This window comes from Ammospiza nelsoni, chromosome 6 (assembly GCF_027579445.1).
Source record: "Ammospiza nelsoni isolate bAmmNel1 chromosome 6, bAmmNel1.pri, whole genome shotgun sequence".
NCBI classification, from domain to species: Eukaryota; Metazoa; Chordata; class Aves; order Passeriformes; family Passerellidae; genus Ammospiza; species Ammospiza nelsoni.
Genome location: NC_080638.1, coordinates 2754438 through 2771157, shown reverse-complemented (window position 1 = coordinate 2771157; position 16720 = coordinate 2754438). Strand labels below are relative to the sequence as shown.

At 39.9% G+C, this 16720-nt stretch overlaps 1 protein-coding gene across 3 annotated transcripts in view; it reads right to left on the bottom strand.

The window, feature by feature from the left end:
* The window catches only part of LGR4 (leucine rich repeat containing G protein-coupled receptor 4), a 75135-nt gene that overhangs the window by 7066 nt on the left and 51349 nt on the right, over positions 1-16720 (bottom strand). For all 3 annotated transcript variants that reach the window (XM_059474335.1, XM_059474336.1, XM_059474337.1), the window contains exons 5-15: positions 9308-9523; positions 8609-8680; positions 7093-7161; positions 6455-6526; positions 6297-6368; positions 5580-5648; positions 4941-5012; positions 3713-3778; positions 3060-3131; positions 2180-2251; positions 1367-1492 (exon numbers count right to left, since the gene is read on the bottom strand). In XM_059474335.1, coding sequence (XP_059330318.1) covers positions 1367-1492; positions 2180-2251; positions 3060-3131; positions 3713-3778; positions 4941-5012; positions 5580-5648; positions 6297-6368; positions 6455-6526; positions 7093-7161; positions 8609-8680; positions 9308-9523 — 978 coding nt within the window. The remainder of the gene's footprint in view (positions 1-1366; positions 1493-2179; positions 2252-3059; positions 3132-3712; positions 3779-4940; positions 5013-5579; positions 5649-6296; positions 6369-6454; positions 6527-7092; positions 7162-8608; positions 8681-9307; positions 9524-16720) is intronic.

Genomic DNA, 16720 nt, shown 5'->3' with positions numbered 1-16720 from the left:
TTCATTCTGTGATATCAAAAAAAGATTTCTAATTTTTGTGTGTTTGGCAGAAATGGTACATACTGTTATTCTGGCAGAGAAGAAGTACATCTTCACACAGAGTTCTAAAAAAACCACATAAACAACGAGGGAATAGCAGACCAGAATCTAATTTTTTTCACTCAGGACTACAATATCAACTATCCTGAATTATCTTCTTGAAAATATTTAGGAGGAACATCAGACTGCTTCTTCTAAATGTGCAGAAAGATCTTTGTGAGATGGAAAACAGTTCATCACTGTCTGATCCATCTCCCATAGAAATCAATTACAGGTTTCTATTTGAATGGTTATTTTTATTCTTATCATTTGCCTCCTAGAAAATATATATAAAGCATGGTGATTGTGTGATCAGACACGTGCCTGTCTGCTCCTGTTTTCCTCACTGTGAAACACAGATGTACTCAGTTCAGTAACAAATGGAAATCTACCCAAAGCACTACTCTCAAACCAGATGACATCTTGCCTGAAAAGTGGTGGAGGATATTAAAAAACCCCAGGAAAATTATCTGTAACTGGCTTGTACACCAGAGCAGTCAAATGCTCTGAGAATCTCTGCTGGTCAGAGTGACCCTGAGATGTTTTAGAAAGTCTCTTTTCCCAGCCTGGCGGTCGAAGAAGGAGTCAAAACGCTTCAGTTCTCGTTCTCAAGGTTGTTTATTGTTTCTTGCCTATAAAATTATTTCTCCTGTCCTGCCGAGGTCTGCTCAGCAAGTTGGACAGAGGCACTCTGCCCAGCTCAAAAGGCAGTGTTGTCTTTTTATACTAAAAATTACATGTACACTATTTGCAATAACTTCCCAATACCTATCACCTATGTTAGACAGTGAGCTTCTACCTTAAACCAATCTAAAAATGCCAAGATCACAGCAGAAGGTGGAGGCCAAGAAGAAGAAAGAAGGAGGACAGGGCACGCCCAAATTCCTCCATCTTGGGACCCTGACCCCCATTCTAAAAACCCAAAAAAATCTATTTTTCACCCTGTGATAAATTCATTATCATTCTACTTAAACTCTTTTGACTTGCAATTCTTCATATAAAGGTTGGTAATTGTTTTTTCATGGGTCAAGATCAAAGGCACAGGTCTTGGGCTCCATGCCAAGGTCTCTGAGCCCCTTGACAAGGTCTCGAGCCCTCCAGGGCAGCCAGAGGAATTTCCTGGGTTCCCACAAGATGCCCTTTCTGCAGAGCAGCACTGAGGGCCCGCAGGACTCAGCACAGACCATTTGCCACGGGCGCTGCACACCCTGGCTCCATTCAGCACAGCCTGCTGGGCACAGCACTGCTGGGCACTGCAAGCACCCTGGGCTGCTCTTCACCAACGTACCGCAGCTTGGCGAAGTTCTTGGCTGCCAAAGCTTCCTTCAGCTCAGAATTGCCTGTGAGTTTCAGCTGGTTCAGGCCACTCAATCCTTCAGCTGGAACTGAACTGAGCTCGTTGAAACTCAGGTCTCTGGAATGTGAGTATTAACACCGTGTTACAAAGTAAGTTTGAAGACCCTCTGGCCCACATTTCATTAAAGTAGGGAAGGGCTTTATCACACCAGGCTGTGGTCTGGAAATGCCTGTTAGTGCACAGGGCACTCTAAAGAAGTGTGCCCTGCATGTATTCGGCTAGCAGGAGCCTTCTTGATTCACAGGTATTAAACAAATGATGAACACATCATGTGGTGGTGTTTGCAGGTCCCCAGCATGAGGGAAGAGAGGAGAATCTTGACTCCATGTTTCAGAAGGCTGATTTATTATTTTATGACATTTATTATATTAAAAGAAAATTATATATTAAAACTATACTAAAGAAAGAAAGGATTTCATCAGAAGGCTAGCAAGCAGAGGAATGGAATGATAATAAAATCTTGTGACTGACCAGAGAGTCTGAGACAGCTGGGCTGTGATTGGCCATTAATTAAAAACAACCACATGAGACCAATCAAAGATGCACCTGTTGCATTCCACAGCAGCAGATAATTATTGTTTACATTTCGTTTCTGAGGCCTCTCAGCTTCTCAGGAGAAAAATCTTAATGAAAGCATTTTTCATAAAATATGTCTGACAGCATCACTTTTAAGCTAAAAAGATTTATTAGCTCAGCAGCAGAATGCTAGAGAGAGGAGGTGACTGCACAGAACAGCCTACTTACAGGTTAAGAAGAGCTCCAAGAGTGATGAAAGCTCCCTTGTGGATCTGATGGATCCGATTCCTACTGAGGTCCCTGCAATGAATGCCAAAGGAGATTATTTGGCAGTTTCACCAACTGTAACAGCCACTGTACTGAGAAAAAAGCTAAGGTGCCAAATACATCATGGCTATATCAGAAAAGCAGAACATATCCCCTCTCTTCCCATTCAGCCAGGTGCAATAGCAGCCAAATTCCTTGGTAATGCAGCTGTATCCTGCTCCACCTCATCTCCCATTCCTGCTCCCTCTCCCAAGGCAGAGGCTGCCTCTGGCATCACCTATTCCCAGCATGAAGGTGCCAGGATGACCACTTTGGTGACAACTGCATCTATAGCAGGGCATGTTGGCAGAGGTAGGGGAAGACAACAAAAAAACAAGCAGAGGAGCATCTGGTTTGCTGCATTTCAAATCCAGCTCCAGCTTCTGCTGGACCACCATGAGTAATAACATTCTTCTTAAAATACTTGTCTATTTCTGGATTGTTCTTGCTGCTAACTTAATACAGCTTGAGTTGTAAGGGGAGAAGATAATTGTTTACTTATATGCTTCTCCTGAGGAAAACAGATAGCATCTCTCCAACAAATACTACATAACGAACTAATACAGTTACAATGCAAAATACTGGACCACTGAAAAAAATCTCATTCTTTTAGACTTAATATTTATAAAAATATTTTCATAGGCTAGAAAAATATAATGGAGAATAGAAGGAACAGGGCTGAAACTGGCTGCTGGCCTTTTGCCATCAATCAAACTTGTAACACCAAATCCTGACATCAGTTTACATGGGAATCAAAACCAGGATCTTGTTTTACTCAGCATGCAGCGACATCTGCACTCACAGGACACGAAGGGAGGATAGTCCTTGAAAGGTGTCCTCTGCAATTTCATGGATTTGATTATGCTGTAAGGAACTGCAAAGGGAAGAAGCAGAAACAGAACTTTATTAGCTGACTTCAAAGGGTAGCTTGGTGTCTGCTAATGGATGGCTTTAGCCTTTACCCATTCCCCCTCCCAGACAGACTGTCAAATGTTTTGCATCAGCTATGTTCATACAACCATGGAGCACTTTTTCCTGGCATCTCTGCCCAATCCCAATTCACAGCTCATTTAATTTAGAAGAAACTATTAAGTGTGGCCTGAATTACTTACAAGCTAAAAGTAACACTTTGTGAACCCTAAAGAGTCATACTGAAATTTAAAACAACTCTCCATTCTGCATGGAGTCTTTGGGCATATTCTAACCATTCCATTTATGTGCATAGCAATACTACTATGAAATGCAGGATTAAGCTGTGTCTTTCATTACTTTTGTGTCACAGGAATAATTAAGCATTAGATAATTAAGAAAGGCAGAGAATTCTCATGAGATCTATCTTTTAATGTCCTTAATTTTTAAAAATTTGGATCAAACATGAAGCAAAAACATCTCTAGAGATGTGGTCTCAGAATACTAAAGAGTTTAGAAAAATAAACAACACTTATTTCTACTTACATTTCTTCCAAGGTGTGACAGCCCTTAAAACTTGGGAGGTCCTTGATATTGTTATAAGACAAGTCCCTTCAAAACAGAAAATGGGAGAAGAGTGCTTAGTTCAACTCCTTTCTATTTGAAATATCTCATCACTTGTAACTATTAAACAGATTGACAGAAAAATCATCCTGTTAGTACCATTCTGCTAAGAAACCAAGGGTAGTTTAGAGAAAAATCACAGAGGATATCACAAGTATGAACTCTACATCTCACTACACACATATCCTAAAAACATTCAGGATATGTTCCCTGAATTCTGAGAGTTATAATCTAAAAAATTTATTCATAACCTGCTTTTTTAGAATAAACTAAGTAAATTGCATGTAAAGCATACAAATTCGGTGCCAATTTTGTTTAGTGTGCTTAAGCAAAGCTAGGAAAGTTCAGAATATTCTGTGAAACAATGAAGAAAAAAAAGACTAGAAACAAGCAAACAACCTTAAAATTTCTATTTGCAAGGTAAATGGCTGGTAGAAAATAAATCCCACCTCATCATTTTTTCTCTCCTGTTTTTCTTCTATCAAACAGAATGTATTTTTTCTCCTCCATTTTTCAGGATTTGTTTTTGTTCCACATTTTCCTGTGTGCATCCTTTGCAAACATGGTTTGTTCCCATCCCCTAATGGTTTCCGTTACCAGTTTGGGGTTTTTTGCATTAATTTTAACACATCCTCACTGGTTTTTATGTCTTTTTGCTTTTTTTTTTTGCAATTGCATTGCCATGTTCTTCCTAACTCTTATCTCCATTTCAATGCAAAAGCTTTTGCATTGCCATGTTCTTCCTAACTCTTATCTCCATTTCTTTGGTTCCTGATGCTCTCTCCTCTGCTCCTGAACACCAGAAGTTGAAGCTCTGTAACTAAACTCTTCTTTAACATCTGAATGCAGCTGAGTACATTTCTGTTAACAATGAGTGGTGGCACAATAAATTTGAAGATTGGTCTCTGCAGCACCACCTTACATATCTCTCTAACACATGAAAGAAATGCAACATACCCCTAATAAAGGGGACTCTGCTTAAGGAATGTAAGGCATTACATCAAAACAAAAAACAATCAAGAAACCACATTTCCAACTTTGGAAGAACTACTAGGATGAAAAGTTGAAAGCAACACTTTTATTTTAAATTAGATTTAAGTTTCTTTCAAAACATTCTGATGCATGAAGCGAGGCACAATATTATACTTACAAAGTTCGAAGCACCTTTTGCTCTTGGCATAAATTAACAGGAATACTGTTTATCTTGGTTCCTGTAAGGGTTCTGGGGGGGGAAAACCAACAAACCCACACATATAAATGCTTGTTTTATTTATGACAGATGGCATAGCAAGGATATATAAGAACAGAATGCTATTGGGATGCTAGATTCACCCACCAAATTTTGTTTGGTTGGTTTGGGATATTTTTGCTTTTGTTTTGTGGGAGGTTTTTTGTTGTTGGTGGTGGTTTTCGGTTTTTTGGTTTTGGGTTTGGTTTTTTTTTTTTTGTTATGGGGTTTGGTGTTTTTTGGTTTGTTTTTTTTTTTTTTTTGTTATAGTGGGGTGGGGTTTTTTTTGGTTTTTTTTTTTGAAGAGGACAATTTTTCTGTTTTTCATTTCTGGGAGAGGGGGTTAGTATCAATAGCCTTTTTCATAGGCTTTTCCAAGCTTCCCCTACTAAAAAAGAACCCACTAAGTGTCACCCAGGTATCACAGTGAGGAAAACTGTACTGGTACATTTATTGACAGGAAGAGAACATACATGCAGTTTCTCTCCAGATCCACTAATCAGATTTCAATTACTTCCCAAGAAGTAAACCCATGAATTTATTTCTGCAGAAGGCACTTACAAGCTCTCCAGATTTACAGTTCCTGTCAAATTAGGAAACCACTGCACCATGCTGGCACCCCGAATGACCCTGGAAAAAATCCCCATGAAAATGAGGTGTGAAGTACTATGAAATTGAATTGTGACATTCAGTCTTATTATCAGGTAGATATTTACACCAAGGAGACATTCTAACATACTTACTGCTTTTAAATTTTATACTTGAATAATGTGTGAAAGGCTGTCTTTTCACTGCTTCTTCTGCTACTCATTTGCTTAATAAATTACTCCTCCACGAATAAAGAATTGCAGTTCATCAAGCTGCAAAGAGTGCTATCAATACACATGAAAAGTGCAGCTTGCACTTCCAAGTCTCACTCCATTTTGCTTATTCATCAGTCCCAGAAGTGGTATCTTTTAAGAGCATACATGCACTAACCTGCAAAACATTCTCACCATGTACATCCCTGCTCAAAAAACATACTGCAGATTGTTTAACTAAGAATCTGAGCATTTGGCCTTGGGTTATGTATTTTATGAAAGGTAATTTAATAAACAAGTTGTGGAGCATATTTAATAGAGCTTCTTAAGAAACTAGATATTCCCAACAATAAGAATATTTATTAGAGCTTACTGAAAAAAAAAACCCTCTTATGTAAGAGGGAGCCAGAAAATTTGAGTCCTTAGCCACAACATTTCATATCTATTTATTGTACAGTATTGTCAAAAAGGTACTTACAGGGAATGCAGATCTGACAGATTCTGAAATGCTGAGTTCCCCACAAAAGACAAAGGATTATCATACAAATGTCTGGGAAATGAAAAACACATTTCAGTGTTTGTTCTTACAGTCACTGTCTGCAAAAGGCTAAAAATAGACAGGTGAAAACTACTTACATCGTTCTCAGAAGGGGGTTTCCTGCAAATGCACCATCAGGAATTATGGAAATGTAGTTACTGTGAAATCCCCTAAAGATAATAGCAAAGAAAAACACTTAAACATTAGCATTTAAAAGTATACTGCCAGCAGATTCAACCAGTAGTCATTTTCATCATACCTACTCAATTCCCAATCCTGCCTTAACAAGGATTGCAACAGGACTAAGTCCATCTGCAGGAATAATTTTAATGATTTCTGTCTACTGCACAGCAGCTAAGCTGAAAATATTTCATTAGAAAGGAATTATTTTGACCCAACATGATGCTGTACTTTCACTTTTCCCACTCATCTCTTAAGGAGGGCACAAGGAAAACGTGCACCCTTGAGCACCTAACCTGGAGGCCAAAACCCTCTCCTGATCCAGACCTATGCTAATGCTTCTCCTGCTTATGTAACTCCAAAATCATTTTCAACAATGCCCTCTGCAGATGATGATTATATTTTCTTTTAATTATAACCTCACTTAGCATAACTTAACCTAATTTAGGCTCCTGCACAATGAGTCAAGCATTCTTAAATCCAGGATTTTTTTTCCCTTTTTATTTATGAAAAGGAGAAAGAAAACCAGTAAAAAGGGAGAGTAAGTAATACTCACAACTCCTTTAGACTTGGAAGTGCTTTTATGGCTTCAGGGAACTCTACCATGTTATTATAATTTAAATCCCTAGAAGAAATAAAGCAAGAACATTATAAAATTTTTAACAGTAGCCATGAATTGTCAAAGTAATTTTTGTTTAAGACAGTCCAACAAAAGAAAAAAGTTCTCAGAACACCGTTAACTAGACCATAGAATAACTTCAATTTAGATTTAATCTTCTGATGTTTTACATACTTTGTAACCAGCTAATAACTCAGGTAAGATATTTAATATTACCCAGAGGATTATTCCTATTAAGTCATATAATATTTCCTTACAGAAAAGCTCCGTATTTTTCAATACCTCATAGATTTTTCTTCAGCAGAATTTACACAGAAATGAACTATGATATCAAAGATTTTTTTTAAAGTAGATACAAATTACTACTCTTTACTATCATCTGACTAAGAATACCTTTTGTTAAGGCTTTATAAAACAAACAGTAAATAAACCATTATGTAAAAGCAGATCTTGCAGCAAAACCAATTATAAATACTGACTATCAGCACAGAAAAACCTCATGACAGATTGGTGATGAGGATCTATTGAATTCTCAGTTAAGCTGTCACTGTTCCAGCAGTAATGTCAGGACCTCTGCAAAAGGGATTCCTTATAATGGAATAAATATGTATATTTATTCCATTATATAAATATTTATTCCTTATAATGGAATAAATAATGGCAAAGCCATTTTCAGAGTGCTGTGTCAGCTGTATCTATTTACCCAGCACGTCATTGCTCAGTTGAGGGTGAGAGAGATGAAGTAAGCAGCATCTCTGGACTCCTCCCAGATCCTCATGTTAACAGAGCTTGTCACTGGCTTGCCCTTGCCCTCCCTCATTAGTTTCACTAATTTGGCATTCCCCAAAGCATATCAAAAGGCACTGCTGAGGGAGATACCACTTATCAGACATCCTCTGAGTGAGCTGCAGGGAAATGAGAAATGTGACCCAAGCAGCTGAAAGCCAGTCCTTGCCACTGAGGCACTCGGGAGGTTCAGGACGAGGAGCAGTGGAGCAGCAGCCCTCTGAGACTCCCTCAGAAAGCTCCTGTTGTCACACAACAGCTTTGGCCACGTATCCTAGAGATGTTTAACCCTACAGGAAACCTGAGAAACAAGTATGTGTCCCTTATCACTCATGGGGCCACTCAAACACCTGTGATCTGTCCACCTGGCTCAGCAGAGTGCTGTGCAAAGGTACAGCAGCAAGAGCAGGGCTGGGAACACTGCAGCCACATCAGCCAGCATGACACCTCACCCAGGCTGGTATTTACCTGCTTCTCAATGTAGTTAATTCCTTTTTGGTGGGGCAACGCACTCATACCAGCCTTCAGCTCCAAAACTGGGCTGGACACAACTGTCAGTGCACACACGCCTGATTTGCAAAACTTTCATCACACCAGCATGGCAACCTTGATTAAGCTGAGACTGAGACAGACACTAGCCACAAGTTAGTTTAGGAAACATACTTACAAGGTTTCAAGGTTGTCTAATCCATCAAAACAGTGTTTTCCTATAGTTTTTATTTTATTATTATGAAGATGTCTGAAAAACAAAACCAAAACACAAGTGAATGACTTCATATAGGTTAACAAATTAGCAGATATTTCTGTGAAATCAAGAGGTTAAACAGTTTAGGAAAAAAACATTGCATGGGATGGATTACACTGAAAAATACCTTTCACTTCCAGACAGAATATTTCATCCTCATATGGAAAAAGAATAGATTGCTTGCAGTCAGGACAACCTATTTTAAATCTTTAATCACTATCCAGAAATGTGATAAAAAAGAGCAAACACAGAAATCAAATATATTTTTCTTATTATTCCACAGAGATTTTTAATATTACAAAGAGACAGGTTTCAGCTAAAATAATTTTTTCTTCTTTTCGTATCTCTGAAAGCTGTGACAACCATTGTTTTGAAGTATTCATGATGTAATGAGATGTCAGAAATCAAATCTCATTACCCACAACCAATGTGGCTTTTTGTTTAAGAGAAAGTCTTTAGCAAACCTTAAGCAGGTTTTCTACCATACATGGTACCACCTCAGGTTGGCAGTGGCCAACTGAGCTAAAACACAGCAAAATATCCATTTTTAGTGCCACCCTGGATGACTACAACTGTCACTGCAGAGAAAAGCCAAGTGCCCTGTGAAACACAAACACTCACAGAACAACCAGGCTGGAAAGGTTGGTGAATGCATAGTCAGGAATGTGAGTTATCCTGTTGAGAGCCAGAGTCAAGGCTTGCAGGGAGGGGAGATTGCTGAGTGGAGAGATGGGAACCTCTGTCAAGCTGTTGTCATCCAGCCAGAGGTGCCTCAGCTGCAGCAGCCCCTCAAAGCTGTCCTCTGGGATGGCAGTGATGTGGTTGGCATCTAAACGCCTGCAGGGGAACAAAGAATTCATCAGCAAACTCAAACTGCACAGCAGCAAAGCCCAGCTGAAGTCCTACTATTCATCAACATCTCTGTTCAAGCTTATGTGTGAATTATTTTAAATAATTCAATACTTCCAAGCTTGAAGTGTTATTAAAAGATCCATGAAAACCTTTTCAAAAGCAAATGAAGAGCCTATAAAATAAAGTTTCACAATAAACTTTTCAGACATTTTTAATAAAACATTTGAACAAATTGATATGCTTATAATGCTAACCAAAATGAATTAAGAACTCTATAAGGCATCTCCCACAAAACCCCTAGCTTTAAACACAGCAAAAATTCTTTAAAACAGTAGCTTGACAGCACGGCTAAGACTGCAGAGGCATTGACTCTTTTGAAAGGATTATCCCTACGTCACCCTTATTGACAGCATCGTGTACTGTTGTATGCTTTGGTTTGTGGCACTGCTGTACAGTAACAAAGCACCTACTTTAGAGAACAAGATTATTAAAAGCTGTTTGTGAAGAAAGTCAAGTTATGAATTATCCCACAAATTAAAACATCTCAACTACAACTGATTGCTGCACTGCCCCTGATCTTTTCTAACATTCTCCAGAACAAAAGGCAAAATAGCACATCAGCACTATTACCTACTGTGCACCACTGCATTTGCCATCATATTTTTCCCCTAAATGAATCCAAATCGAAAAATTAGCTATAGTAACTGTCCTGGTTCCAGCCATGACAGGGTTAATCTTTGCAGTAACTAAGGGTGGACAAGGGGACATATCTAGGACCCAGAGGTTATACAACACGCTGGGAAGAAGCAAAACATTCCTAGTCCATGGACCTCAGCAGGTCTGAGAAGGCACAGAGCAGAGAGCACTGAGCAGTATTTGATGGCCCTTCTCCAGGTCACCACACAGCTGCACCAGGGTGACTTCCCTGCAAATACAAGGAAAGAGGATGGAGAACAGAGGGCACAGTTTCAAGCTACATCAGGGAAGGGATAGGTTGGATATTAGGAAGAAATCTTTCACCCAAAGAATAATAAAGTACTGGAATGCTCTTCCCAGGGAGGTGGTAGAATCACCATCTCTGGATGTGTTTAAAAAAAGACTGGCCATGGCACTTGGTCCTATAGTCTGGTTGAGGTGTTAGGGCATGGGTTGGACTCCATGATCTTAGAGGTCTCCTCCAACCTCATTATTCTGTGATTCTGTGACAGCACCTTGCACACTGGTGTGAAACAACTGCTGCACCAGCCATGGTGCAGAGACACAGAACACACACCCTCCTCCAGTAACAGGGATGCTCATTAAGATACAAATCAGCACAGCTCTGGAATTCCTTAGCACTCTCCAGTTTCTAAAGCCATGAACAGATATGATTTTGAAAGTCTAGCTGGGTTAGTTTCAGAAGTAATTTCCCCCAGCCCTTCATCCTGTCCTTCTCTGGGCAGGCAGTGTGGACCAAGTGACTTCACTGCATTTGTCCCCAGGCACAGTCACAACAGATCTGATCCCAGTATTTAAAGGACATGCAGAATTCAAAGGGAAAACACAACCCTGACTAAGAGTTAAGGAAGAAGACAAGGCTGATCACAAATTTAGCACACTTCATCTTTTTCCTTAAAACAGAGGTTTGTTGTCATGATGCATGCAGTTTGTGTGTTTCAAATTATTATGAAAAAAACCCATCAGCTGAATTTCCATGCAATAAAAAGTCCAAAAATGCACCAAATTAAGCAACAAATATGTATTACAAGTGAGAATTTACAAAATTATCTGCAATGAAAGTTCTCTCCTAAGATGAGTGAGGTGTCATTAGCTCTAAAGCCATACATCAAAGAGTGAATTCCTATGGTTCATACACTGGCATCCCCTCATCATTTGCCCATGGTCTGAGAGTTGTGTATGATGTTCTACTTGAATGCTCTTAGGCTGAATGGAGACCAGAACATCTCACAGAAACTCAAGTCTGATGACAATAAAGGAGGAAAACAAAGAGGCTGGGGGAGAGGAAAAAAGCCTGAGGCTCTGTTTCAGAAAAAAAAGCAACTAGAAATTACCTGTCTTTCTTCTCTCCTAAATTTACACAGCTCCCCGAAGATCAAAGAATTATTTCCCAATGGAATAAACATATCAGAGTTCTTCTAATTTCTCCCCTCCCTTTTTTTTCTGAGGTTTTTTTGGGGTTTTTCTTGGATTTTGTGTTTTGGTGGTTTGGGGGGTTTTTTGTGGGTTTTTTTTTTTTGTTGTTTGTTTGTTTTTTTGTTTTTTTTGTTGAAGGAGGGGGTCAGTTTGGGGTGTTTTTTAAGAGAAGAAGCATACTCAAGAGACAGGCCTCAATCATTGTCCCTACTCATCTAGTCCATCTGTACTTCCACTGGCACCTTGCTAAATCCCATTTATTCTAGGAGACTTTGGAAAACAAAAGCACACAAGAAAGCCTGCTGTCCTGCCCCTCCTCTCCCAGCCTTAAAGGAGGAAGGGAACAGAGGAATGATGGACACACACAGTGAGGAGCTGAGCTCAGCCAGGAAGAACAGAGACGGTCATGGAGATGATGTCTCACCCTGAGTTTTCAGCTGGCTTTGCCAAGCCCTCTGTCCCCCAGAACAGGAAGGAGGACTGAGTACCCAAGTACCCCACTTCAAACTGATGACTCCCCACAGCCATCCCAGCTGTTATGGTTATTTTCTACAGCCCACAGCAGCAGAGGTGAGGGGAGAAAGAACACCACCACCCACCAGTGACATTACCAGGGAGGTGTGGAAAGTGAAAGAGGTATTTTTAAGTTATTTGGCCTCATCCATAATTTTTTGTGTTCCTTCATTTCTCCTAAGAGTCTAATATGCCATGGCTTTCCTTTCTCTTCCAAACAGTCAAAGCTTATCCACATGATACTGAATGAACACAGCAAAAACACTCCTATTTTGTGTGAAATGCACATAAAGCACTTAGTGAAACAACTGAAAAGCAAACCTAAAATATTTGACAACCTTCACAAAACATTAACAATTAAGGACCACAACTTTTCTTTAAGGGGCATATTCCCTAGCTCCAATAATTAACAAAGAACAAGCAATATTCTTTGCTTGGACTGGACTTTGTACAAAGACTGTCTTTTTCCATTATATTGTTAAAGATACAAGTATATTCTTCAAATTAGACCTTAATCTTTCTGAAGCTACTTCAATTCCAGCTTTCTTATAGACACTGGCTTGTGAGAGACCTTTACATTACAGTCTATAAATTAAGAGTTCAGTTGTGGAGCTGTCATCTTCACTTTCATTCCTCTCATGTTCCCTTCTCACACAAGCCCCAACTCCAGAAGAAGAAAAGAGCAGAAGGATGATAGAAACCTAAACATTCAGCAGCTCTTCCATCAGTATTTGATATATTGTTAAAAGAGGACAAAGCAGGCTCTTCAAACAACTGACTCTGCTTTAAGGAAACCAGAATTAGTAAGAATGCCTACCCCAATTCAAACGAATAGGAGTTCCAAATGTAACACACACATATAAGTGAAATTTTACACACAAACGTACACACACTGCTTAGGGCAACTGCCCTACAGCCTGCATCCCCCATAGGTAACACCTGGGAGGCCTCCAGGACCAGCCTCACCAGCTCTCATCCCTGACCACAGGCTCTTTCAGGCTTCTGCGACTAGGAAGCTTTAACAGCCTTGTACTAATAGCCTAATTAACAGCCTTGTACAGCAGGAGTTCACTACTGCTGATGTTAATAAAAGGCAAATCACTCCCAGCTCTTGTGTTAAACCTCTTCTGCTCAATAGCAATCACTAAAGAACACTGCTCTTTATGGAGCTCCTTCAAAAACCACAAAGAAATCACTCCAATAGCAGTGGAGGAGGTTTTCAGTCGGGAAGCGGAGTGCCGATAAGGCTGGTACCTGGAAATCCTGCTGCAGGGGGAGGCAGTGACCCATGTTAGCAGAGGCACTTCAGAACACCCAGTTTGCTCACTGCAGCAAGCAGTGGCTCTCTGGGCCACTGGGTGTTGAGAACATCAACACAAGGATTTGCTTGATTCAAAGACAAATTGACAGCAGCCCTCAGAAACTAGTGATACATGCTGAAGCTGTTTCCATCACTGGTACTGATGGGCCAGCACATCTGTTTCTCCACATCTGTTCACATGGTACCAGTCAAAGGCCACAGTTTGCTGTAAAGTCCCCACAGAGGATTCAGCTAATTTTGCCTCCATGCCACTTAATTTTACCATCGCATTTAAATTTCTGATCATTCAATTTCTAAATAATTCCCTGATTTGATTTAAACTTAGCAATTCGTTAAGCAAGCCCAGACAGTTAAAAAAAAAAAAAAAAAAAACCAACTAGAATAATGCCAGAAATTCCTGAAGTTCACAAAAAAACGCACCCCACTTTCAAGAAAACCAGAACACCTTCTAAAGATAAAGATGGCATGGAAAAATAAGTGAAGTGTACAAAGCAGTATATTTAAAGATTTTTCAGCACAATCAGATAATGCTCAGAAGAGATCTTATACATTCTTAACTCTAAATATTCAAGGAACAAAAACATACACAGTGTATTTAAGTCTATATTGGTTTTGCAGGTTAAAGAGAAAATGTGTCCATTTCTTCCATTCCCGTTCTGATTAATCCCATATTTTAACACAGACTAAATCTGAGGGCCAGTGCCCTTTAACCCCTCAGGAACAGCAAAGCAGGGAACTAGAAAACCTCTGAAGACAAAGCATTAAAAGGTGCTTAGCTGAAAAGACAGCTGCCATAGTAAGGGGTGCATGCTACATATAACACAGTTTAAAGCTTCTAAACTTCATCTAGTCCTTGCTGCTGATGTGCACCTTCCACAGCCTCGCTACTGTCCCTACAGACATGTCCTGTCCTTCCAAACTATAATCCAGAATCACAGAATTATCAACTGGAGCCCTAAAGCACTCTTTAAGAAGAAGATAGCAGAATTAGAACAGAACGATGTATTTTTTGATATAAGATTATATTTGCATTGTTCTCTCCAAGTTCAGGGATCTTCCCTTCTGACACATTTTGTGTTTATGGCTTATGTTACTGAAATTGTCAACAACATGAACTATGGCTAAAAATCAGACAGTTTCATTACCAGCAGAATGTTTCTAAACTGACTTTTTAAATAAAGACAGATATTAACTTGATCTGTATAAGGAACCCTTCCTAAAATACAAAAAAGCTAGAAATTCAAGCCTGCAGCTGATACGTGCTATAACATATATTTTAAATATGTCTGAATTTATTTATAATGTTTTAAATTTATATTAATTTAAAGTCAGAGATACTGAAAATTACTTTGTAATCAGAAATATTTCAGTCAACTTTCTATTTTTAAATATGACTGAAATATGCCTCCATTCTCTGTCCTCATGCTTTAGCCATACATTTTACCTGGCAAAACATGATTCTGCTGTCATTTCTTTCAGTTCTACTTTAGGAGTCCAGTGTTTCCCACGTGGGCTGAGATGATTCCCACTCCCAGAAAACATTATCCCATGCCAGTTCAGCACATCCATGCCTCCTGCCTTATCCTGCCTCAAGGCTGCTCCAGTCTCCTAAGACAGGGGAGCAGACTGAAGAACTGGTTATGGTCCTGCTGAACAGATCAGGCTGTTGAGGGAGTCAGCAGCGCCAGCAGGGAGTGCAGAAATGCCTGCTGACCACAGGCATGGAGACACTCACCGTGCAGCTCAGGTGAGCACCCACCCAGCAGGAGGGGCAGGAGCTATCACAGCCCAGTATCGCTCTGGCAGGATCCCAAATCCCACAGTTTGCCAATCTGGCAGAACTGCTAAGCTGCAATGCTGTGAACTGCTCCAGTATTCCCTGCATGTGGACAAGCGTGCACATGTGCTGGGACTACAATTACAGTAAATCATACCTAATACATCAGCAAATATTGACAGGCTTGCAGAAGACTCCTGGGTTTGATGGCAAATGCATGGTGGCAATTAGGTTTGTGGGTTTTTTATACAAGCGGAATAAAGCTTTCCTTTGTAAAGCATCTGAAAGTCTTTGTTTAAATAGTGTCATTCCAATATTTGTTACACACTGGGGACAGCACAGAATATTCCTACTAGCCCTATGTAGCTGGGTTTCTGGGGTCAGTCAGAGCAGCCCTAAAGATTGCTGCAGCTCACATTCCCATTTTACAAATCCCCAGATTCTGGGTCAAAGTTCAGAATAAATACAAAATAAATCATCACAGTCAAATATGCCAAGGCACTTAGAGAAGAGACTTTCCTCAATGGCTTCCTGGTGGTTCCCAGGAAGCAGCTCCAAAACTGTGCTGCTGCACCTCCTGCTCTCTGTGTGACCCTGGCAGTGCCCACAAACCTCCCCAACACCACGTCCAGACCTAAAACACAAAGTACTGCATGGCCTCACAGTAACAACAACATGCTGTTGATGCTTTGCAGCAACCAAAATGCACCAAGACTGTTGTTTACGTTTGTGAAGCTCTTTGTCAGGTTGTTGTGCTACTGAGAGAGGCACAAGCTGGACAAACAGTGGCTTCTCCCTCGAGCTGTCCTACAGCCACACCTATCACAGCACCCTGCAGTGTGAGCACACATCCTGCCAGATAAACTTTTCTGGGGTGCTACATAGCAAGCTGCCACTCAGTACAGCTCCTTAGTTTTGCTAAATTTCACCTTTGTATAAAGAACCCTACTCAGTACTTCTTAATTTTGCTAAATTTCACCTCCATATAAAGAGCCCTATTCTAACTCTCTTTTGGAGGCCAGAGCTGGGAAAAAAATATTCAATGCAAACAGAAAATAAAGAGTTGCCATTCAGTATTCTGAACCAGGCTGGCTACTCACCAGCTGTAATATAAACACTACAGACCATGAAGCCCCTATAACCATCTTCTTTATTTCCACCCAGGTATGTTTACTGAGTCTGTTAATACACACCACATTGTGGCAACTGCCTTCCTATGAAGCTAAAAAATGGAGCACATGAAGACAGAAAACACTTGTAAAGTTGTTTAAAATGAAATTATTATCAATATACTTTTAAGTTTTGAGGAAGTAATTTGTGCCTTCACCAAGGAAAAAAATACCCCTGAACCATACTTCAGAGCAAAGTGGGAAACTGCCAAAAGAGGGGCAGTTCAGTGATGTTTAAACTTGCAGGTTTGGGATGCAGATCATATAGA